The following is an 18612-nucleotide window of genomic DNA, read 5'->3' on the forward strand; positions in this document are numbered from 1 at the left end:
GCTATCCGCACAGCAAGCCACAGTAGGTCAAGCCGTGTTAAGAACGTTATTTCAAACCACTTCCATTCCTACAGGCTGAACCACCGCTTTTGGGGAGATAACTGCTTACTAGTCTATGCAGAACATGTGTATCTACAGCGACAGATGCCATCGAACTGAAAATGTCACTTACCCAGTGTACATCTGTTCGTGGCATCAGTCGCTGGAGATTCACATGTGCCCACCCACCTCCTCGGGAGCCTGTAGCAATTCGGAAGTTAGCTTCAACTTTGTATATTTGTATATATATTATTTTAGCCTTAAATAGGTACATACTTAGTCACTCCATTGCATGGGCACTATTACTACAACACAACTCCTACCTCACCCTCTGCGGGGAAAACAATCGAAGATGGAGTCGACGCCCATGCGCAATGGAGACAAAAGGAGGAGTCACTCGGTCCCGTGACTCGAAAGACTTCTTCGAAGAAAAACAACTTGTAACACTCCGACCCAACACCAGATGGCGAGCTATGCAGAACATGTGAATCTCCAGCGACTGATGCCACGAACAGATGTACACTGGGTAAGTGACATTTTCATTCCGTTAATAGCTTTATGTTCTCAGGTAAATGGGCAAATGTAGAATACCCCACTTAATATTGTGCCCTGCTCAATGCGTCTTTTGTTATATATTGAAGAAAGAGTAATTTTTTCTTTATGTTTTTTTTGTCAGGAGCAAGCTCAGAAAAATAAAACCACAGTAATTAAAAACACCAATTGTCCAGGTTTGTAGCAATTTCAACTCATGATATTTAAATTACAAATGATTATATTGCAGTGCAACATGTATATAGTGCTTGCTACCTCTATGTGGGGTACTGAGGCCCTTAGGTATATGGCCAGCATTCTGTGCCTTGTAGGGCACGTGATTGGAAGGGGCCTTCTCTTTGTGTTTTGATCTTATGTGGAAAGTGTTTTCATGTCATGCATGATGACCTCTGAGTTGTGGTTATCATGTCTGTGCTTCTCTATAAGTGGATGAAGAGATGTGAGAGGTGGACATACAGTTAATGGTTTTCGGTAAGCTGACAACCCTGAGCATCTCTGTCTGGTATTTCTTATGATCATAGTCCATTTAGCTGGTTAGTGCACTGAGATGTCCAATTTAAGATTTTTTGTTTAAACGTTTATAATTCTGAGCAGGCATGGGTGGAAAGAGACATGGTCAGGAGATCTGCTGAGATGGACTTTGTTACTGTCATCTTAGATCTGATTGTTTATGTGAGATGTACAAGATGATAATAGAATGTAGCTAGCCTGGACCTGCAGTGGTGGACTAGATTAGAGTCCTGTGATTGGCCAGCAGCATGTGCCAGATCTCTTTAGTTACTCCATGCCTGTTCCAGTGGCGAAGGCTAATTTATGGGCTGGTACAGTATTGTGTGATGGACAAGACGGTTAGCAGATATGACTTATGTGAATGTAAGAGATTTAGGCACTATAAGGAAATTATTATGCAGCCTGTATGAACCTCAGTTGGCTGCTAACCGCTGAGTGTTATGGTATTAGTATAAGTGTTGGCCAGAAAATGTATATATGAATTGACTTTACTGAATAACACCCAGGCTTAGCCATAGGTCAGCTCTTCATAGCTTACCTGGATATTGAAAATAATGTGCTGGTTGGGCTGATCATTATCTGTGGGCTTTAAACTGTAGATTGTACTTGAAACTATGGTTATCATTCTGGGGTCTATCTCAAGGTTTTGGGATGAAATAGTTGTCTTTGAAATAGTCATGTATTCAACTGTATTCTGAAGTGTTTTATGTTCTAAATGCTTCAAATTTGGCTGGTTACTGCCATAGCATCATCAGCCTCAGTTCATCATTTCCCCAGAAGCATAGTTACATCAGTTACAGCCTTGATAGTCTTCCAATTCTTTATAACCCAGAAGACTGCCTTATATTTTGGTGTATTTCTGAGGCCTAGGTTGAGACCTAGTGAAGTAGGCTTTTCATAATCTTGCCAAAGACAGTTTACTACTATTCAATCTGTGGGTCCGTTGATATCCTGTAATTTTAAATCATTGATTATCATAATTTGTCCATTATTGTTTTAACCATCTGTTATGTTATAAATGGGCTGCACTTAACACAGTTTATTTGGCACCATGCAAGCAGAATTAAAGAAGCATATGTTGCTTCCGAACATAAGTCTTTTTTGTTACATTTTTTAGGGCAGTGTCAATGGTGACTCACAGGGGAAGCTCTTAATTTTGCCTGAAGAAATTTTCATGTTAAAATTTTAACCTAAAAAGCATTTCAAAACTAAATTTATGTCTCTGCATAATGTTGAGCTGTTTCAATAACAAGAATACTATAATTACTACAGGAAATCCCAGACCATATTACCATACATACAAAATGCAAAAAAATTGACATATTAGTGATTGCAGAAGAAGATAATCTGAGATTAAGCATAAAGCCTTAATGCCATGATGTGTTTTTCTGCAATTGTTTTTGCATGGGTGTGCTGTAAAACAAATATGTAGATAATCTGGGAAGGGAGAGAAGAAGATGGAAATTTCATTATCTGAGCAGCAGCCAGATCTGTATTTCTGTCTTTTCAGGGGTTCAAGGAACGCACCACATATTTACAATTGTTGTGCCTAACATGCATAATTTGTACCAAGTACAAAAGAAATTACACACTTGTAGAATCCCTTGAACTAGTGTTGCTACAGCCAAGGCCAATTGGTGAGCTAAAGGGATGACATTCATTCTCAAGGACTACTTAAACTTGTTTTAGTAAGATCCGAACGTTTTAAATCTGCCTTTAAAGTTGATGAACTAAATGTAAGGCTATTTCTGTCTTTAGTTGTTTTCTCGTTTTTTGGTGCGCCAAAAGCTGTGTGGTAACCAATGTAAAAACGATACAAGGTAAGTAACGTATTTCTGTTTCTGTTTCTCTAAATAGACGCTGTAAAGAACGATGTGCAGGAATGAGGCCCAGAGTGATTAACAGGGGCTGTGATTTTTTCAAGCATTCCATTCATCACTTTTTGTGTTACCTAAGCGCCCTTGAGGTTCAGTAGTATACTGCTTAACAACTCAGATCATTTTTTTCAAAAATGTGCAGATTAGTGAACTATATTTTTATTTTTTATTCATGTTTATTCATTTTATAAACATTTACAACATCAAATGACAGTGCCCACATTTGAGAATTTCCACTACAACTTAACAAACAGAGAACACATCCTGTGGCCACCCAATCAGCACCAGAACCCTGTTACATTAAATACCAGCTCTCATCCTGCACAAAGGCAGCTCTTGCAGTTGCGGTATCCGAGGGGGACACCATGCTCGAAAACGTCATCACTGGCGGGCTAAGATCTTTCTCTAAAGGTATCTAGCATCTCACACCAAACTTGGATGTTCTCAAGGGCTCTATCATCAATTTTGCGTCATTGTAAGCCACATGTTTTAGGCCATTCCCAACCATCTTTGAACCACAGCTTTATTGAGGGACTCCCCCAGAATGGATGTGTGGGATTAATATCTATGTTTAATAAACATTTTTTATTGAATTTTAAACATGTAAACCAAATGGTATAGAGTGTAGAGAATATATGATCAACTGCTTCATTTCCAAAATATAGCTTCATCATATTTAAAACTCTTTGGAATAAATATTTGCCTTCAAAGCAGCTTACGCCCTCCCATAGCCCACAGCTCACAGTGTGTATTACCTAGCATTAACCCACAGGTAAGTCAACTCCTGTTTTGTACAATGTTAATACCTTAGTGGACCGTGGATATTTATTCCATTGTTGACTTTTAGTGATGTCCTGAGGGAACCCTCTTAAAAAAAAAAAAACAGGTCCAGTGCCATGAATCGTGTTGTGCCTGCCACTGCTGTGACAGTCAGTTGACATGTAATCCAGGAGGGGGACTCTGTACAGAATCATATTTGGAATGTTGAGCCTTAGCCTTACACGTTCCTTACTAGAATGTACTATATATGTCAAGGACATCTTTCTTACGCAAGTTAAAGGACATAGCCAGGTTGGCAGTGCCATGAGAATGCTATAGAACGGCTCTATTACCCCTCGAAAGCCCTACCCTGATGGGGAATAAATGCCCGGCAAAAACACGCCTGAGTTATGTGGGATGGAGAAATCAAGAAAGTTCTTAATGGCATTTAGACGTATTTCAAAAGAATTGCCAATTTAGGACTGCACCACCGTACATGTAGTCAGTCCGGTAGATCAGATACATACAGTGTATTTTGTATGGGGGTGTAACAGCAATCAAATAACATTTTATAGTGAACGTCCCTATTCTGCATGCATATACTTTTTTATTCATACTTCATTATTATGTCTCTCTCTGGGTCTAATTTCTTCCAGGTGATGCCCACCTCCTATTTATTCATGAAAGGTTATTTATATGTAATTGTTGTAGGAAGATTGCCTGGTGTGTGCTGGACATCTTTGGCGTTTGCATCTTATACCAGATCCAGGCAACCCCTATTAGTGAAAGAAGACACTGTCCCTCATTATGACTCTGGCGGTTGGCAGTAATATGGTGGAAAGTACCGCCAACAGGCTGATGGTACTTTCCACCATATTATGACATTGGTGTTTTGGCTGAAGCCAAACCGCCAATATACCACACTGACCGCCACAGCGGTAGCAGCCGCCAGGCTGGAGATATCAGTCTCCAGCCCGGCTTCCGTCACTGTACCGCCTGCAGAATAATGACCCAGCCTACTGCCATGGTTTCCGTGGCTTCCTTAGTGCCACAAAAACCATGGCGGTAGGCACTATCAGTGACAGGGAATCCCTTCCCTGTCACTGATAGAGGTCTTCCCGACCTCCCTCTCCAGATACCCCTCCACCCCCCCCCATTCTCTCCAAACCCCCCCCCCACATTCACGCCCCCCCTTTCACACACCCATTCCCTCATGCATCCACGCATGCATACATCCATTCACACACACATTCGCACACACTTTCATACATAGACGCAGACATGCATTCACAGAACACAACATACACGCACTCACACCTCCGTACATGCACACACATTCAACACGAAACACACACCCCCATACATGCACGCACAAACATTCAAACACACACCCCCACACACACACACACACACACACACACACACAATACCCCCACCCTGCTCCCCTGTTGGAGCACCCACTTAGCTGTGTTCAGGGGCGTCCCTCCGGCAGAAGACGGGACGGCGCGCTGCTGCCAGCAGCAGTGTCCGCTAGCAGAACACTTCCAGGCCATATTATGGGTCATAATACGGCTGGCTGCGGTCTACTGGCGTATCGCTGCTGGTGGCAGCAGCGCCACTTTACTGGCATCCGCCGGCATGGCCACAGCTGGATTTCTGCCATTCTTTTGGCAGAAATTCATCTGTGGTCATAATACGGCGGGCAGCTGGTAGCCACAACCACAGTCTTTTGGCGGTCGTTGCCGCGGCGGTAGGCAGTTTTTACCACCAATATCATAATGAGGGCCATCGTCTACCAAGACAGGGCTCTCTAATGGTAGTTGTGGTGAGCAGCTAAGACTTATCTAGGAGGATTGCAAAGCACTTGCAATACCACAACAGTCACACATCAGCTTATCACACCTGAAAGGAACCACACAGTGTTGCAAAAATAATGGTACTTTATTATAGTGACACTAAACTAGATTACTTATAGGCAGTGCCCCAGCTGGAGGTAAGTACACACTATATATACACAGTTATTGTTACTAATTTGAATATTGGAAGAACAAGCATTGGCAAAAAAAATTGAAAAATAGTTAGGGCCCTATGGGGGGGGGGGGGCAAACCATATACTAAAATAGTGGAATGCGAATTTAAGTCCCCTACCCATGGACATGGAGTAGTTAGAGGGAAGCTGAGAGAACTCGGTCCCAAGAGATGAGTTCCTCTCATCAAGTGACCCCAGCAACCAGGATGGCCGAGGTAAGTACCCGATCTTCCCAAAGGCTAACAACGGGACTTGGAAAGAGAAAAATTGCTAGACCAGGACTAGTCCAGTGGAACCCAACACTGGAGTCTGGTAGAAAAGGGCCAGAAAAAAAGGAGGACAGAGTCCAGTGCACACAGGAGTATCCAGGCGTGGCAGGAGCCACTACCCACCCTTCTGTGGATAAAGATCTGGGTCAATAAGGGTAGGAGAAGATATGCTGTGCGGCCCACGAGCTGCAGAGAGGTCCTTGGAGTCATGCAGATGATGTCCCACGCTGGTCGCCGGGTCGCAGAAGGTCAGTTATCAGGAAGACCACTAACAGGCCTTGGCAAATGCAAGGTGGAGCAAAAGAAAGTGTGAGGAAAGAAGAGGACCAGCAAGGTCCAGGGGACTTGACCTTTGGAGGGGAGTCCGTGCTGACCCTCAGCAGTCAGCAGAAGCATTCGCAGCCCACACAGGTAACCCACTGGCAGCAGGCACAATAAGTTGATGTGAGGCCCAATCAGCACACCGGGAGAGGAGTCCCACATCGCTGGAGCAGCAGAGGAGAGGTTGTCTTTGCAAAGATGAAGTGCTGAAGGCCGGGGCTACTTGGAGCCTGATGATTCCTCGGAGCAGGAGTCAAGAAGCCTTGGTCGCTGCAAGAGTCGCAGTGCACAGGGGTGCTGTCCTGCAAGGAGAGGCAAGGGCTCACCATCTCTCATGTGGGACAGCAGGTAGAGAGCACCAAAAGGACCACTCGTATCTACCACCTGTGTCGGAGATTCATTATGGAGCCAGATGGCAAAAGATCTAAGCAGCCGGTTGTCGTTTCCTTAGGTGCCTGCGGATTCCTTCTTGCTTCTTTGGTGGAGCTGAAGTCTTGCCGACCCCAGAGGATGCACATCAGTGGAAATGTTGCAATTGGTGGAAAGAGACGAAAAAATAATATTGCAAGTCGAGGTTGTCTCAGGAGATGCAGGTTTGTTTGGTTCTTGAAGGGTCCAGCAGTGGTTCCGATGGCCAGAAGCAGAAGAGGTTGTTGCAGAGGAGTCCTAGTGGAATCTTGCACGCTGAGTCTGGATACCTACCCATAAGGTAGTCCCTAAATTGCCCTAACAAGGGTCTGGATCACTCTGCAGCGTGACCACCTATCAGAGGGGGTCACTGATGTCAGTCACTTCTCTCGACCAGCCAGATACTCCCAGGGGCCTCTGCACATCTTGTTTCCAAGATGGCAGAATCAAGTGGCCACCTGGAGGAGCTCTGGGCACCACCCCTGGGGTGGTAATGGACAGGGGAGTAGTAACTCTCCTTTCCTTTGTGTGCTTTTGCACCAGAGCAGGGACTGCCGGTCCCAGGACTGGTGCAAACCAGATTATGCAAGGAGAGCACCAAATGTGCCCTTCAAAGCAAGCCGGTGATACAGCCTTGTAACACCTATTTAACCCCTTCGCTGCCAGGCCTTTTCCCCCTCCTGTGCCAGGCCCTTTTTTGCCTATTTGGGGCAGTTCGCGCTTAGGCCCTCATAACTTTTTGTCCACATAAGCTAACCAAGCCAAATTTGCGTCCTTTTTTTCCAATATCCTAGGGATTCTAAAGGTACCCAGACTTTGTGGGTTCCCCTGAACGAGGCCAAGAAATTGGCCAAAATACAGTGAAAATTTCGTTTTTTTCAAAAAAATTGGAAAAAGGGGCTGCAGAAGAAGGCTTGTGGTTTTTCCCCTGAAAATGGCATCAACAAAGGGTCTGCGGTGCTAAACTCAGCAGCTTCCCAGCTTTCAGGAACAGGCAGACTTGAATCCGAAAACCCAATTTTTCAACACAATTTTGGCATTTTACTGGGGCATACCCCATTTGTGCACTTTTTTGTGCTTTCAGCCTCCTTCCAGTCAGTGACAGGAATGGGTGTGAAACCAATGCTGGATCCCAGAAACCTAAACATTTCTGAAAAGTAGACAAAATTCTGAATTCAGCAAGGGGTCATTTGTGTAGATCCTACAAGGGTTTCCTACAGAAAATAACAGCTGAAAAAGAAAAATATTGAAATTGAGGTGAAAAAAACATAAATTTTTCTCTACGTTTTACTCTGTAACTTTTCCCTGCAATGTTAGATTATCGAAAGCAATATACCGTTACGTCTGCTGGACTCCCCTGGTTGCGGGGATATATAGGGTTTGTAGGTTCATCAAGAACCCGAGGAACCCAGAGCCAATAAATGAGCTGCACCCTGCAGTGCGTTTTCATTCTATACCGGGTATACAGCAATTCATTTGCTGAAATATAAGGAGTAAAAAATTGCTATCAAGAAAACCTTTGCATTTCCAAAAAGGGCACAAGATAAGGTGTTGAGGAGCAGTGGTTATTTGCACATCTCTGAATTCCGGGGTGACCATAGTAGCACGTGAATTACAGGGAATTTCTCAAATAGATGTCTTTTTTACACACACTCCTATATTTGGAAGGAAAAAATGTAGAGAAAGACAAGGGGCAATAGTACTTGTTTTGCTAATCTATGTTCCCCCAAGTCTCCCGATAAAAATGGTACCTCACTTGTGTGGGTAGGCCTAGCACCCGCGACAGGATATGCCCCAAAACACAACGTGGACACATCACAGAAAACAGAGCTGTTTTTAGCAAAGTGACTACCTGTAGATTTTGGCCTCTAGCTCAGCCGCCACCTAGGGAAACCTACCAAACCTGTGCATTTCTGAAAACTAGAGACCTAGGGGAATCCAAGGAGGGGTGACTTGTGTGGCTCGGACCAGGTTCTGTTACCCAGAATCCTTTGCAAACCTCAAAATTTGGCTAAAAAAACACATGTTCCTCACACTTCTGTGGCAGAAAGTTCTGGAATCTGAGAGGAGCCACAAATTTCCTTCCACCCAGCGTTCCCCCACGTCTCCCGATAAAAATGATACCTCACTTGTGTGGGTAGGCCTAGCACCCGCGACAGGATATGCCCCAAAACACAACGTGGACACATCACAGAAAACAGAGCTGTTTTTAGCAAAGTGACTACCTGTAGATTTTGGCCTCTAGCTCAGCCGCCACCTAGGGAAACCTACCAAACCTGTACATTTCTGAAAACTAGAGACCTAGGGGAATCCAAGGAGGGGTGACTTGTGTGGCTCGGACCAGGTTCTGTTACCCAGAATCCTTTGCAAACCTCAAAATTTGGCTAAAAAAACACATGTTCCTCACATTTCTGTGGCAGAAAGTTCTGGAATCTGAGAGGAGCCACAAATTTCCTTCCACCCAGCGTTCCCCCACGTCTCCCGATAAAAATGATACCTCACTTGTGTGGGTAGGCCTAGCACCCGCGACAGGATATGCCCCAAAACACAACGTGGACACATCACAGAAAACAGAGCTGTTTTTAGCAAAGTGACTACCTGTAGATTTTGGCCTCTAGCTCAGCCGCCACCTAGGGAAACCTACCAAACCTGTACATTTCTGAAAACTAGAGACCTAGGGGAATCCAAGGAGGGGTGACTTGTGTGGCTCGGACCAGGTTCTGTTACCCAGAATCCTTTGCAAACCTCAAAATTTGGCTAAAAAAACACATGTTCCTCACATTTCTGTGGCAGAAAGTTCTGGAATCTGAGAGGAGCCACAAATTTCCTTCCACCCAGCGTTCCCCCACGTCTCCCGATAAAAATGATACCTCACTTGCGTGGGTAGGCCTAGCGCCGGCGACAGGAAACACCCCAAAGCGCAACGTGGACACATCCTAAATTTTGGAAAAAAACAGAGGTGTTTTTTGCGAAGTGCCTACCTGTAGATTTTGGCCTCTAGCTCAGCCGGCACCTAGGGAAACCTACCAAACCTGTGCATTTCTGAAAACTAGAGACCTAGGGGAATCCAAGGAGGGGTGACTTGCGGGGCTCGGACCAGGTTCTGTTACCCAGAATCCTTTGCAAACCTCAAAATTTGGCTAAAAAAACACATGTCCCTCACATTTCTGTGGCAGAAAGTTCTGGAATCTGAGAGGAGCCACAAATTTCCTTCCACCCAGCGTTCCCCCACGTCTCCCGATAAAAATGATACCTCACTTGTGTGGGTAGGCCTAGCGCCCGCGACAGGATATGCCCCAAAACACAACGTGGACATATCACAGAAAACAGAGCTGTTTTTAGCAAAGTGACTACCTGTAGATTTTGGCCTCTAGCTCAGCCGCCACCTAGGGAAACCTACCAAACCTGTGCATTTCTGAAAACTAGAGACCTAGGGGAATCCAAGGAGGGGTGACTTGCGGGGCTCGGACCAGGTTCTGTTACCCAGAATCCTTTGCAAATCTCCAAATTTGGCTAAAAAAACACATGTTCCTCACATTTCTGTGGCAGAAAGTTCTGGAATCTGAGAGGAGCCACAAATTTCCTTCCACCCAGCGTTCCCCCACGTCTCCCGATAAAAATGATACCTCACTTGTGTGGGTAGGCCTAGCGCCCGCGACAGGATATGCCCCAAAACACAACGTGGACACATCACAGAAAACAGAGCTGTTTTTAGCAAAGTGACTACCTGGAGATTTTGGCCTCTAGCTCAGCCGCCACCTAGGGAAACCTACCAAACCTGTACATTTCTGAAAACTAGAGACCTAGGGGAATCCAAGGAGGGGTGACTTGTGTGGCTCGGACCAGGTTCTGTTACCCAGAATCCTTTGCAAACCTCAAAATTTGGCTAAAAAAACACATGTCCCTCACATTTCTGTGGCAGAAAGTTCTGGAATCTGAGAGGAGCTACAAATTTCCTTCCACCCAGCGTTCCCCCAAGTCTCCCGATAAAAATGATACCTCACTTGCGTGGGTAGGCCTAGCGCCGGCGACAGGAAACACCCCAAAGCGCAACGTGGACACATCCTAAATTTTGGAAAAAAACAGAGGTGTTTTTTGCAAAGTGCCTACCTGTAGATTTTGGCCTCTAGCTCAGCCGGCACCTAGGGAAACCTACCAAACCTGTGCATTTCTGAAAACTAGAGACCTAGGGGAATCCAAGGAGGGGTGACTTGCGGGGCTCGGACCAGGTTCTGTTACCCAGAATCCTTTGCAAACCTCAAAATTTGGCTAAAAAAACACATGTCCCTCACATTTCTGTGGCAGAAAGTTCTGGAATCTGAGAGGAGCTACAAATTTCCTTCCACCCAGCGTTCCCCCAAGTCTCCCGATAAAAATGATACCTCACTTGCGTGGGTAGGCCTAGCGCCGGCGACAGGAAACACCCCAAAGCGCAACGTGGACACATCCTAAATTTTGGAAAAAAACAGAGGTGTTTTTTGCAAAGTGCCTACCTGTAGATTTTGGCCTCTAGCTCAGCCGGCACCTAGGGAAACCTACCAAACCTGTGCATTTCTGAAAACTAGAGACCATGGGGAATCCAAGGAGGGGTGACTTGCGGGGCTCGGACCAGGTTCTGTTACCCAGAATCCTTTGCAAACCTCAAAATTTGGCTAAAAATACACATGTTACTCACATTTCTGTGGCAGAAAGTTCTAGAATCTGAGAGGAGCCACAAATTTCCTTCTACCCAGCGTTCCCCCAAGTCTCCCGATAAAAATGATACCTCACTTGTGTGGGTAGGACTAGCGCCCACGAAAGGAAAGGGCCCAAAACACAACGTGGACACATCACATTTTTTTATAAAAAGCAGTGCCTACCTGTGGATTTTGGCCTGTAGCTCAGCCGACACCTGAGGAAACCTAGCAAACCAGTGCATTTTTGAAAACTAGAAACCCAGGGGAATCCAAGATGGGGTGACTTGCGGGGCTCTGACCAGGTTATGTTACCCAGAATCCTTTGCAAACATCAAAATTTGGCCCAAAAAACACTTTTTCCTCTCATTTCGGTGACAGAAAGTTCTGGAATCTGAGAGGAGCCACAAATTTCCTTCCACCCAGCGTTCCCCTAAGTCTCTCGATAAAAATGGTACATCACTTCTGTGGGTAGGCCTAGCGCCCACAAAAGGAAATAGCCCAAAACACAACGTGGAAACAACATATTTTTTCGCATTTTTGCAAGGTGCCTACCTGTGGTGTTTGGCCTGTAGCTCAGCCGGCCCCAGGGGGTGGGGGGGGCAGAAATGCCCTAAAATAAATTTGCCCCCCAACCCCCACCCTCCCCCGCCGGGAGCGACCCTTGCCTACGGGGTCGCTCCCCCTGCGTGACATTGGCACCAAAAAACAAATCCCCGGTGCCTAGTGGTTTCTGCCCCCTTGGGGGCAGGTTGACCTAAACTCAGCTAATCTGCCCCCAAGGGGGGCAGAAATGGCCTAAATACAATTTGTCCCCCAGGGGAGCGACTTTTGCCTGATGGGTCGCTCCCCATCTCTAAAAAAAAAAAAACAAAGAAAAAAAAAAAGAAAAAAAAGAAAAATTCCCCTGGCGCCTAGAGGTTTCTGCCCCCCCCCGGGGGCAGATCGGCCTAATGATAGGCCGATCTGCCCCCCGGGGGGGCAGAAATGACCTAAAATAAATTTGCCCCCCCAACCCCCATCCCCCCCCCGGGAGCGACCCTTGCCTACGGGGTCGCTCCCCCTGCGTGACATTGGCGCCAAAAAACAAATCCCCGGTGCCTAGTGGTTTCTGCCCCCTTGGGGGCAGATTGACCTAAAATTGGGCAATCTGCCCCCAGGGGGGCAGAAATGGTCTAAATACAATTTGCCCCCCCAGGGGAGCGACCTTTGCCTGATGGGTCGCTCCCCATCTCTAAAAAAAGAAACAACAACAACAAAAAAAACACAAAAAAAAAATTGCCCTGGCGCCTAGAGTGTTCTGCCCCCCCCCCCCCGGGGGCAGTTCGGCCTAATAATAGGCCGATCTGTCCCCCGGGGGGGGCAGAAATGGCCTAAAATAAATTTGCCCCCCCAACCCCCACCCCCCCCCCCCCGGAGCGACCCTTGCCTACGGGGTCGCTCCCCCTGCGTGACATTGGCGCCAAAAAACAAATCCCCGGTGCCTAGTGGTTTCTGCCCCCTTGGGGGCAGATTGACCTAAAATTGGCCAATCTGCCCCCAGGGGGGCAGAAATGGTCTAAATACAATTTGCCCCCCCAGGGGAGCGACCCTTGCCTGATGGGTCGCTCCCCATCTCTAAAAAAAGAAACAACAAAAAAAAAAAAACACAAAAAAAAAATTGCCCTGGCGCCTAGAGTGTTCTGCCCCCCCCCCCCCCCCGGGGGCAGTTCGGCCTAATAGGCCGATCTGACCCCCGGGGGGGCAGAAATGGCCTAAAATAAATTTGCCCCCCCGGGAGCGACCCTTGCCTACGGGGTCGCTCCCCCTGCGTGACATTGGCGCCAAAAAACAAATCCCCGGTGCCTAGTGATTTCTGCCCCCTTGGGGGCAGATTGACCTAAAATTGGCCAATCTGCCCCCAGGGGGGCAGAAATGGTCTAAATACAATTTGCCCCCCCAGGGGAGCGACCCTTGCCTGATGGGTCGCTCCCCATCTCTAAAAAAAGAAACAACAACAACAAAAAAAACACAAAAAAAAAATTGCCCTGGCGCCTAGAGTGTTCTGCCCCCCCCCCCCCCGGGGGCAGTTCGGCCTAATAATAGGCCGATCTGTCCCCCGGGGGGGCAGAAATGGCCTAAAATAAATTTGCCCCCCCAACACCCACCCCCCCCCCCCCCGGAGCGACCCTTGCCTACGGGGTCGCTCCCCCTGCGTGACATTGGCGCCAAAAAACAAATCCCCGGTGCCTAGTGATTTCTGCCCCCTTGGGGGCAGATTGACCCTAAAATTGGCCAATCTGCCCCCAGGGGGGCAGAAATGGTCTAAATACAATTTGCCCCCCCAGGGGAGTGACCCTTGCCTGATGGGTCGCTCCCCATCTCTAAAAAAAGAAACAAAAAAAAAAAAAAAAAAATTGCCCTGGCGCCTAGAGTGTTCTGCCCCCCCCCCCCGGGGGCAGTTCGGCCTAATAATAGGCCGATCTGTCCCCCGGGGGGGCAGAAATGGCCTAAAATAAATTTGCACCCCTAACCCCCCACCCCCCCCCCCCCCCGGGAGCGACCCTTGCCTACGGGGTCGCTCCCCCTGCGTGACATTGGCGCCAAAAAACAAATCCCCGGTGCCTAGTGGTTTCTGCCCCCTTGGGGGCAGATTGACCTAAAATTGGCCAATCTGCCCCCAGGGGGGCAGAAATGGTCTAAATACAATTTGCCCCCCCCAGGGGAGCGACCCTTGCCTGATGGGTCGCTCCCCATCTCTAAAAAAAGAAACAACAAAAAAAAAACACACACAAAAAAAATTGCCCTGGCGCCTAGAGTGTTCTGCCCCCCCCCGGGGGCAGTTCGGCCTAATAATAGGCCGATCTGTCCCCCGGGGGGGCATAAATGGCCTAAAATAAATTTGCCCCCCCCAACCCCCAACCCCCCCCCCCCCCCAGGGAGCGACCCTTGCCTACGGGGTCGCTCCCCCTGCGTGACATTGGCGCCAAAAAACAAATCCCCGGTGCCTAGTGGTTTCTGCCCCCTTGGGGGCAGATTGACCTAAAATCGGCCAATCTGCCCCCAGGGGGGGCAGAAATGGTCTAAATACAATTTGCCCCCCAGGGGAGCGACCCTTGCCTGATGGGTCGCTCCCCATCTCTAAAAAAAAAAAAAAAAGAACAAAAAATAAAAACACAAAAAAAAAATTTGCCCTGGCGCCTAGAGGTTTCTTCCCCCCCTGGGGGCAGATCGGCCTAATAATAGGCCGATCTGCCCCCAGGGGGGGCAGAAATGGCCTAAAATAAATTCCCCTCCCCCCCAGGGAGCGACCCTTGCCTAAGTGGTCGCTCCCTTTGCGTGAAATTCACGCAAAGAAAAAACTCCCTGGTGTCTAGTGGTTTCTACCCCCCTTGGGGGCAGATTGGCCTCATCAAAATAGGCCAATCTGCCCCCAAGGGGGGCAGAAATGGCAAAATATAATTTTCCCCCAAGGGGAGCGACCCTTGCCTAAGGGGTCGCTCCCCACCAAAAAAAAAAAAAATGAAACAAAAAAAATAAAAATGGTCCCTGGTGCCTAGAGGTTTCTGCCCCCCCTGGGGGCAGATCGGCCTAATAGTAGGCCGATCTGCCCCCAGGGGGGGCAGAAAAGGCCTTCCCGAAAATATGCCCCCCTGGGAGCGACCCTTGCCCAAGGGGTCGCTCCCTTTTGTCAATAACAATAAAAAATAAAAAAAATCCCTGGTGTCTAGTGGTTTCTACCCCCCTTGGGGGCAGATTGGCCTCATCAAAATAGGCCAATCTGCCCCCAAGGGGGGCAGAAATGGCCAAAATATAATTTTCCCCCAAGGGGAACGACCCTTGCCTAAGGGGTCGCTCCCCACCTCAATAAAAAAAAAATGAAAAAAAAAAAAATGGTCCCTGGTGCCTAGAGGTTTCTTCCCCCCCTGGGGGCAGATCGGCCTAATAAGGCCGATCTGCCCCCAGGGGGGGCAGAAAAGGCCTTTTCAAAAAAATGCCCCCCCTGGGAGCGACCCTTGCCCAAGGGGTCGCTCCCTTTTGTCAATTTCTACGAAAAAAAAAAAAATCCCTGGTGTCTAGTGGGGTTTCAAAAACCGGATTGCAAGCAATCCGGCTTTTGAAACCCTCGGAGGGACTTCAAAGGGAAGGAAATACTTTTCCTTCCCTTGAAGCCCCTCCGGGCCTCCCAAGTGATTGAAAAAGAAATGCATTTGCATTTCTTTTTCAATCGCGCTGGAAGCAGAGCTTCCAGCGCGACGAGGGAGGCCCCTGTGACACATCAGCGCGCGCGCGCGCGCTGACGTCACAGGGGGGGGTGGGGGGGGGTCGGGGGTGGAAGGGGAAGGTCTTCCCCTTCCATCCCCGACTTGGGGGGGGAAGGGGGGTGCACGGGGGGCGCGCTAGCGCGCCCCCAAGTTCCCCTGTGCCATGGACGAGATGATCTCGTCCAAGGCACAGGGGAACTGTAGCCTTGGACGAGATCATCTCGTCCAAGGCACAGAAGAGGTTAAAAGGGAGAGGGTATTGCCTCCCTCTCCCACAGGAAATCCTCTGTTCTTTCCTTTGCTTGAGCTGGTCAAGCAGCAGGAGGGCAGAAACCTGTATGAGGGGCTGCAGCAGTGTGGGGGATCCTCTACAGAGCCCCCTGAGTGCATGGAATCATGCCGCCAATACTGGCATTAGTATTGGGGTATGATTCATACATGTTTGACACCAAACATGCCTACGTTTGGAGTTACCATTATGTAGCTGGACTACATACAGTGGCCAGTACACAGGTAAAATGTCTTCCCCACACTTACAAAGTCCAGTGCATTGGAACTGGAGTTTGTAGAGGCACTTCTGCTCATGCAGGGGTGCCCTCACACACAGAAACTGCACCCTCCCCTCTGGACTAGGAGGGCCTACCATAGGGGTGACTTACAGTGACCTGGTGCAGTACCCATTAGTGAAATGGTGCCTGCACCTTTTCATGCAGGCTGCAATGGCATGTTCGCAGACACAGTTTGCATGGGCTCCCATGGGTGGCACAATACAAACTGCAGCCCATGGGGGACCCCTTATGTACCAATATAGTAGGGACTTACAGTGGTACACCATTATGCCAATTGTGGGGTGTAAAGGGTACCAAAGCACCCAAATATAGAGGTGAGAGCACAATCACTTGGGTCCTGGTTAGCAGGATCCCAGTGACAGCAGTATAAACACACTGATAAACAAGCAAAAAGTGGGGGTAACCATGCCAAAAAGATTGACTTCCCGATAGTTGTAATTTCCATTATTATTGAATAAAGACCTGAGATGGTCCCTTTACATTTTGCAAACAGCCTTCTAGTCTCTAGTTCCCAAATTTCTCATATTTGTCTCGCACCTCATTTAATCATTCCTTCCTATGAGAAGAGTATTGGCAGAACTTCAGTACAGATTTCAAAACGTTGAAAATCCTTACTAACCAAAGTGAGAAATAAGGAAAATCATCTGAAATTCAGGAAGAAAGTAAAGACTTGACTTTCCCTGAACTCAGGATGCAGAACCAAGCTGGTGTCTTGGCATCACAAAAATTGAATGACATCTGAGGTGAGTTTGAAGAAAGAAACAGAATGATAAACGGGGTGTTAATAGGGCTGACTGAATTCAGTATTCAAGATGGACTGAAAATATTTTTCTTTGGTTTTCCTGATAACAGATTTATTTCAGCTGCCCCTGGTCAGTATACACTAAGGGCTGTTTTTGGTCTACCCTGGTTTGGCCCTTCGGAGATTCATAGTATGGCAAAACTGTAATCAGAAGAGGCCTGGGAATATGCCTAAATATTCATTCAAGCACCAAAGCTCCTAAACCAATTCCATTCCTTACTAGGAGGACATACAAGTCATGCACAAAGAGATCTACACTGACTGAACACTGTAAACCGTTAAAAGCTCTTCCTTTACATGTATGATTGGTATCATGGATGACTTTAATATAGTCCATTATGGTGGGTCTCTCTCGTACCCCTTACCAGTCGCTCCAGTATTCTGTAGAGCAGCTGCCTTGACTGCTGTTTTGCTGTTTCCAGGACAGGCCGTGGGAAGTTGGTTTTGGCTTTCACACAGAATATTTATCTGAAACCTGCACATTAATTCACAATAACTGATTAATGTACAGTGCAGGAATGTCATCCGGCAGCATTTGACACAGTTCCTCACACACTTCTGCTGAGACGCCTGAAAGAAGTGGGGATGGGGGACTGCCCTGAGGTGGTTTTGTTCTTTCCTCAGACAGAACTCAGACGGTCATGTTACCATCCTTCACATCAGGAGCCATCTTCTGCAGATTTAGGATCCCATTGGGGGTCATCCCTCAGCCCCACTCTCTTTATTATTTTTATGCCACCTTATTGAATCCTTTTGGATCATGGTTAGATCATATGTAGATGATACCCAGTTAATTCTCTAACTAGAGCAACAGGCGTCCAGTTCTGACCACAACATTCAGAAGTGTCTCACAGATGTATTAAACTGGATGGACCACAATCGCCTAAAATGCAACGCGGAAAAAAACAGAGATCATTCTGTTTAGTAAATGCTGTGTGTTCTCGACAACAAACTGGTGTCCTGAAGGCGTTGCCCCTCCTCCACCACTCACCACGTTTTGCACCATGGCAAAAAACCTGGGGATAAGGTTTAACTCTGACCTATCATTAAGACTACATACTATTAATGTCTCAGCAATGTGTTTTGCGCTGCTAAGAACCTTGGAAAAAATGTCTTGTCTTCTTACCTCCAGCTGCCCGTAAGACTGTGATACACCCCATGATCACTCCACGTCTGGATTATGGCAATTCTCTCTTCTTTGGTTTTCCAAAATATATGGTCAACGCCTCCAGATTACCCAAAACACAGCAGCAAGGACAATACTAAAGCTTAACATAAGGATCTTGGGTCGCAAGCTCATTGGACCTTGCTTTGGCTCCTGGTCAATAAGAGTATGTGATTTAAGGCACTGGCACTGACCCCTAAATCCATCAGAGGCACTGGGCCACTCTAGCTCAGAGACAGGATTGTTCCTCACATACCCGAAAGACTTCTCCGCTCCGCTAATACCCATTTATTGGAGAGCTGAGTTACAGGATGAACACCAGAGATAGTAGGTCATTTTTTTTTCTAATCCCTCATAATGGAACCAGTTCCCACTCTCCTTACAGATAAAAAGGA

At 47.3% G+C, this 18612-nt stretch overlaps 1 protein-coding gene across 1 annotated transcript in view; it reads left to right on the forward strand.

The window, feature by feature from the left end:
* The window catches only part of CC2D1B (coiled-coil and C2 domain containing 1B), a 637449-nt gene that overhangs the window by 501835 nt on the left and 117002 nt on the right, over positions 1-18612 (forward strand). The window contains exon 21 of the mRNA XM_069232670.1: positions 716-767. Coding sequence (XP_069088771.1) covers positions 716-767 — 52 coding nt within the window. The remainder of the gene's footprint in view (positions 1-715; positions 768-18612) is intronic.

Source organism: Pleurodeles waltl, chromosome 4_2 (genome assembly GCF_031143425.1).
Source record: "Pleurodeles waltl isolate 20211129_DDA chromosome 4_2, aPleWal1.hap1.20221129, whole genome shotgun sequence".
In the NCBI taxonomy this organism is placed as follows: Eukaryota; Metazoa; Chordata; class Amphibia; order Caudata; family Salamandridae; genus Pleurodeles; species Pleurodeles waltl.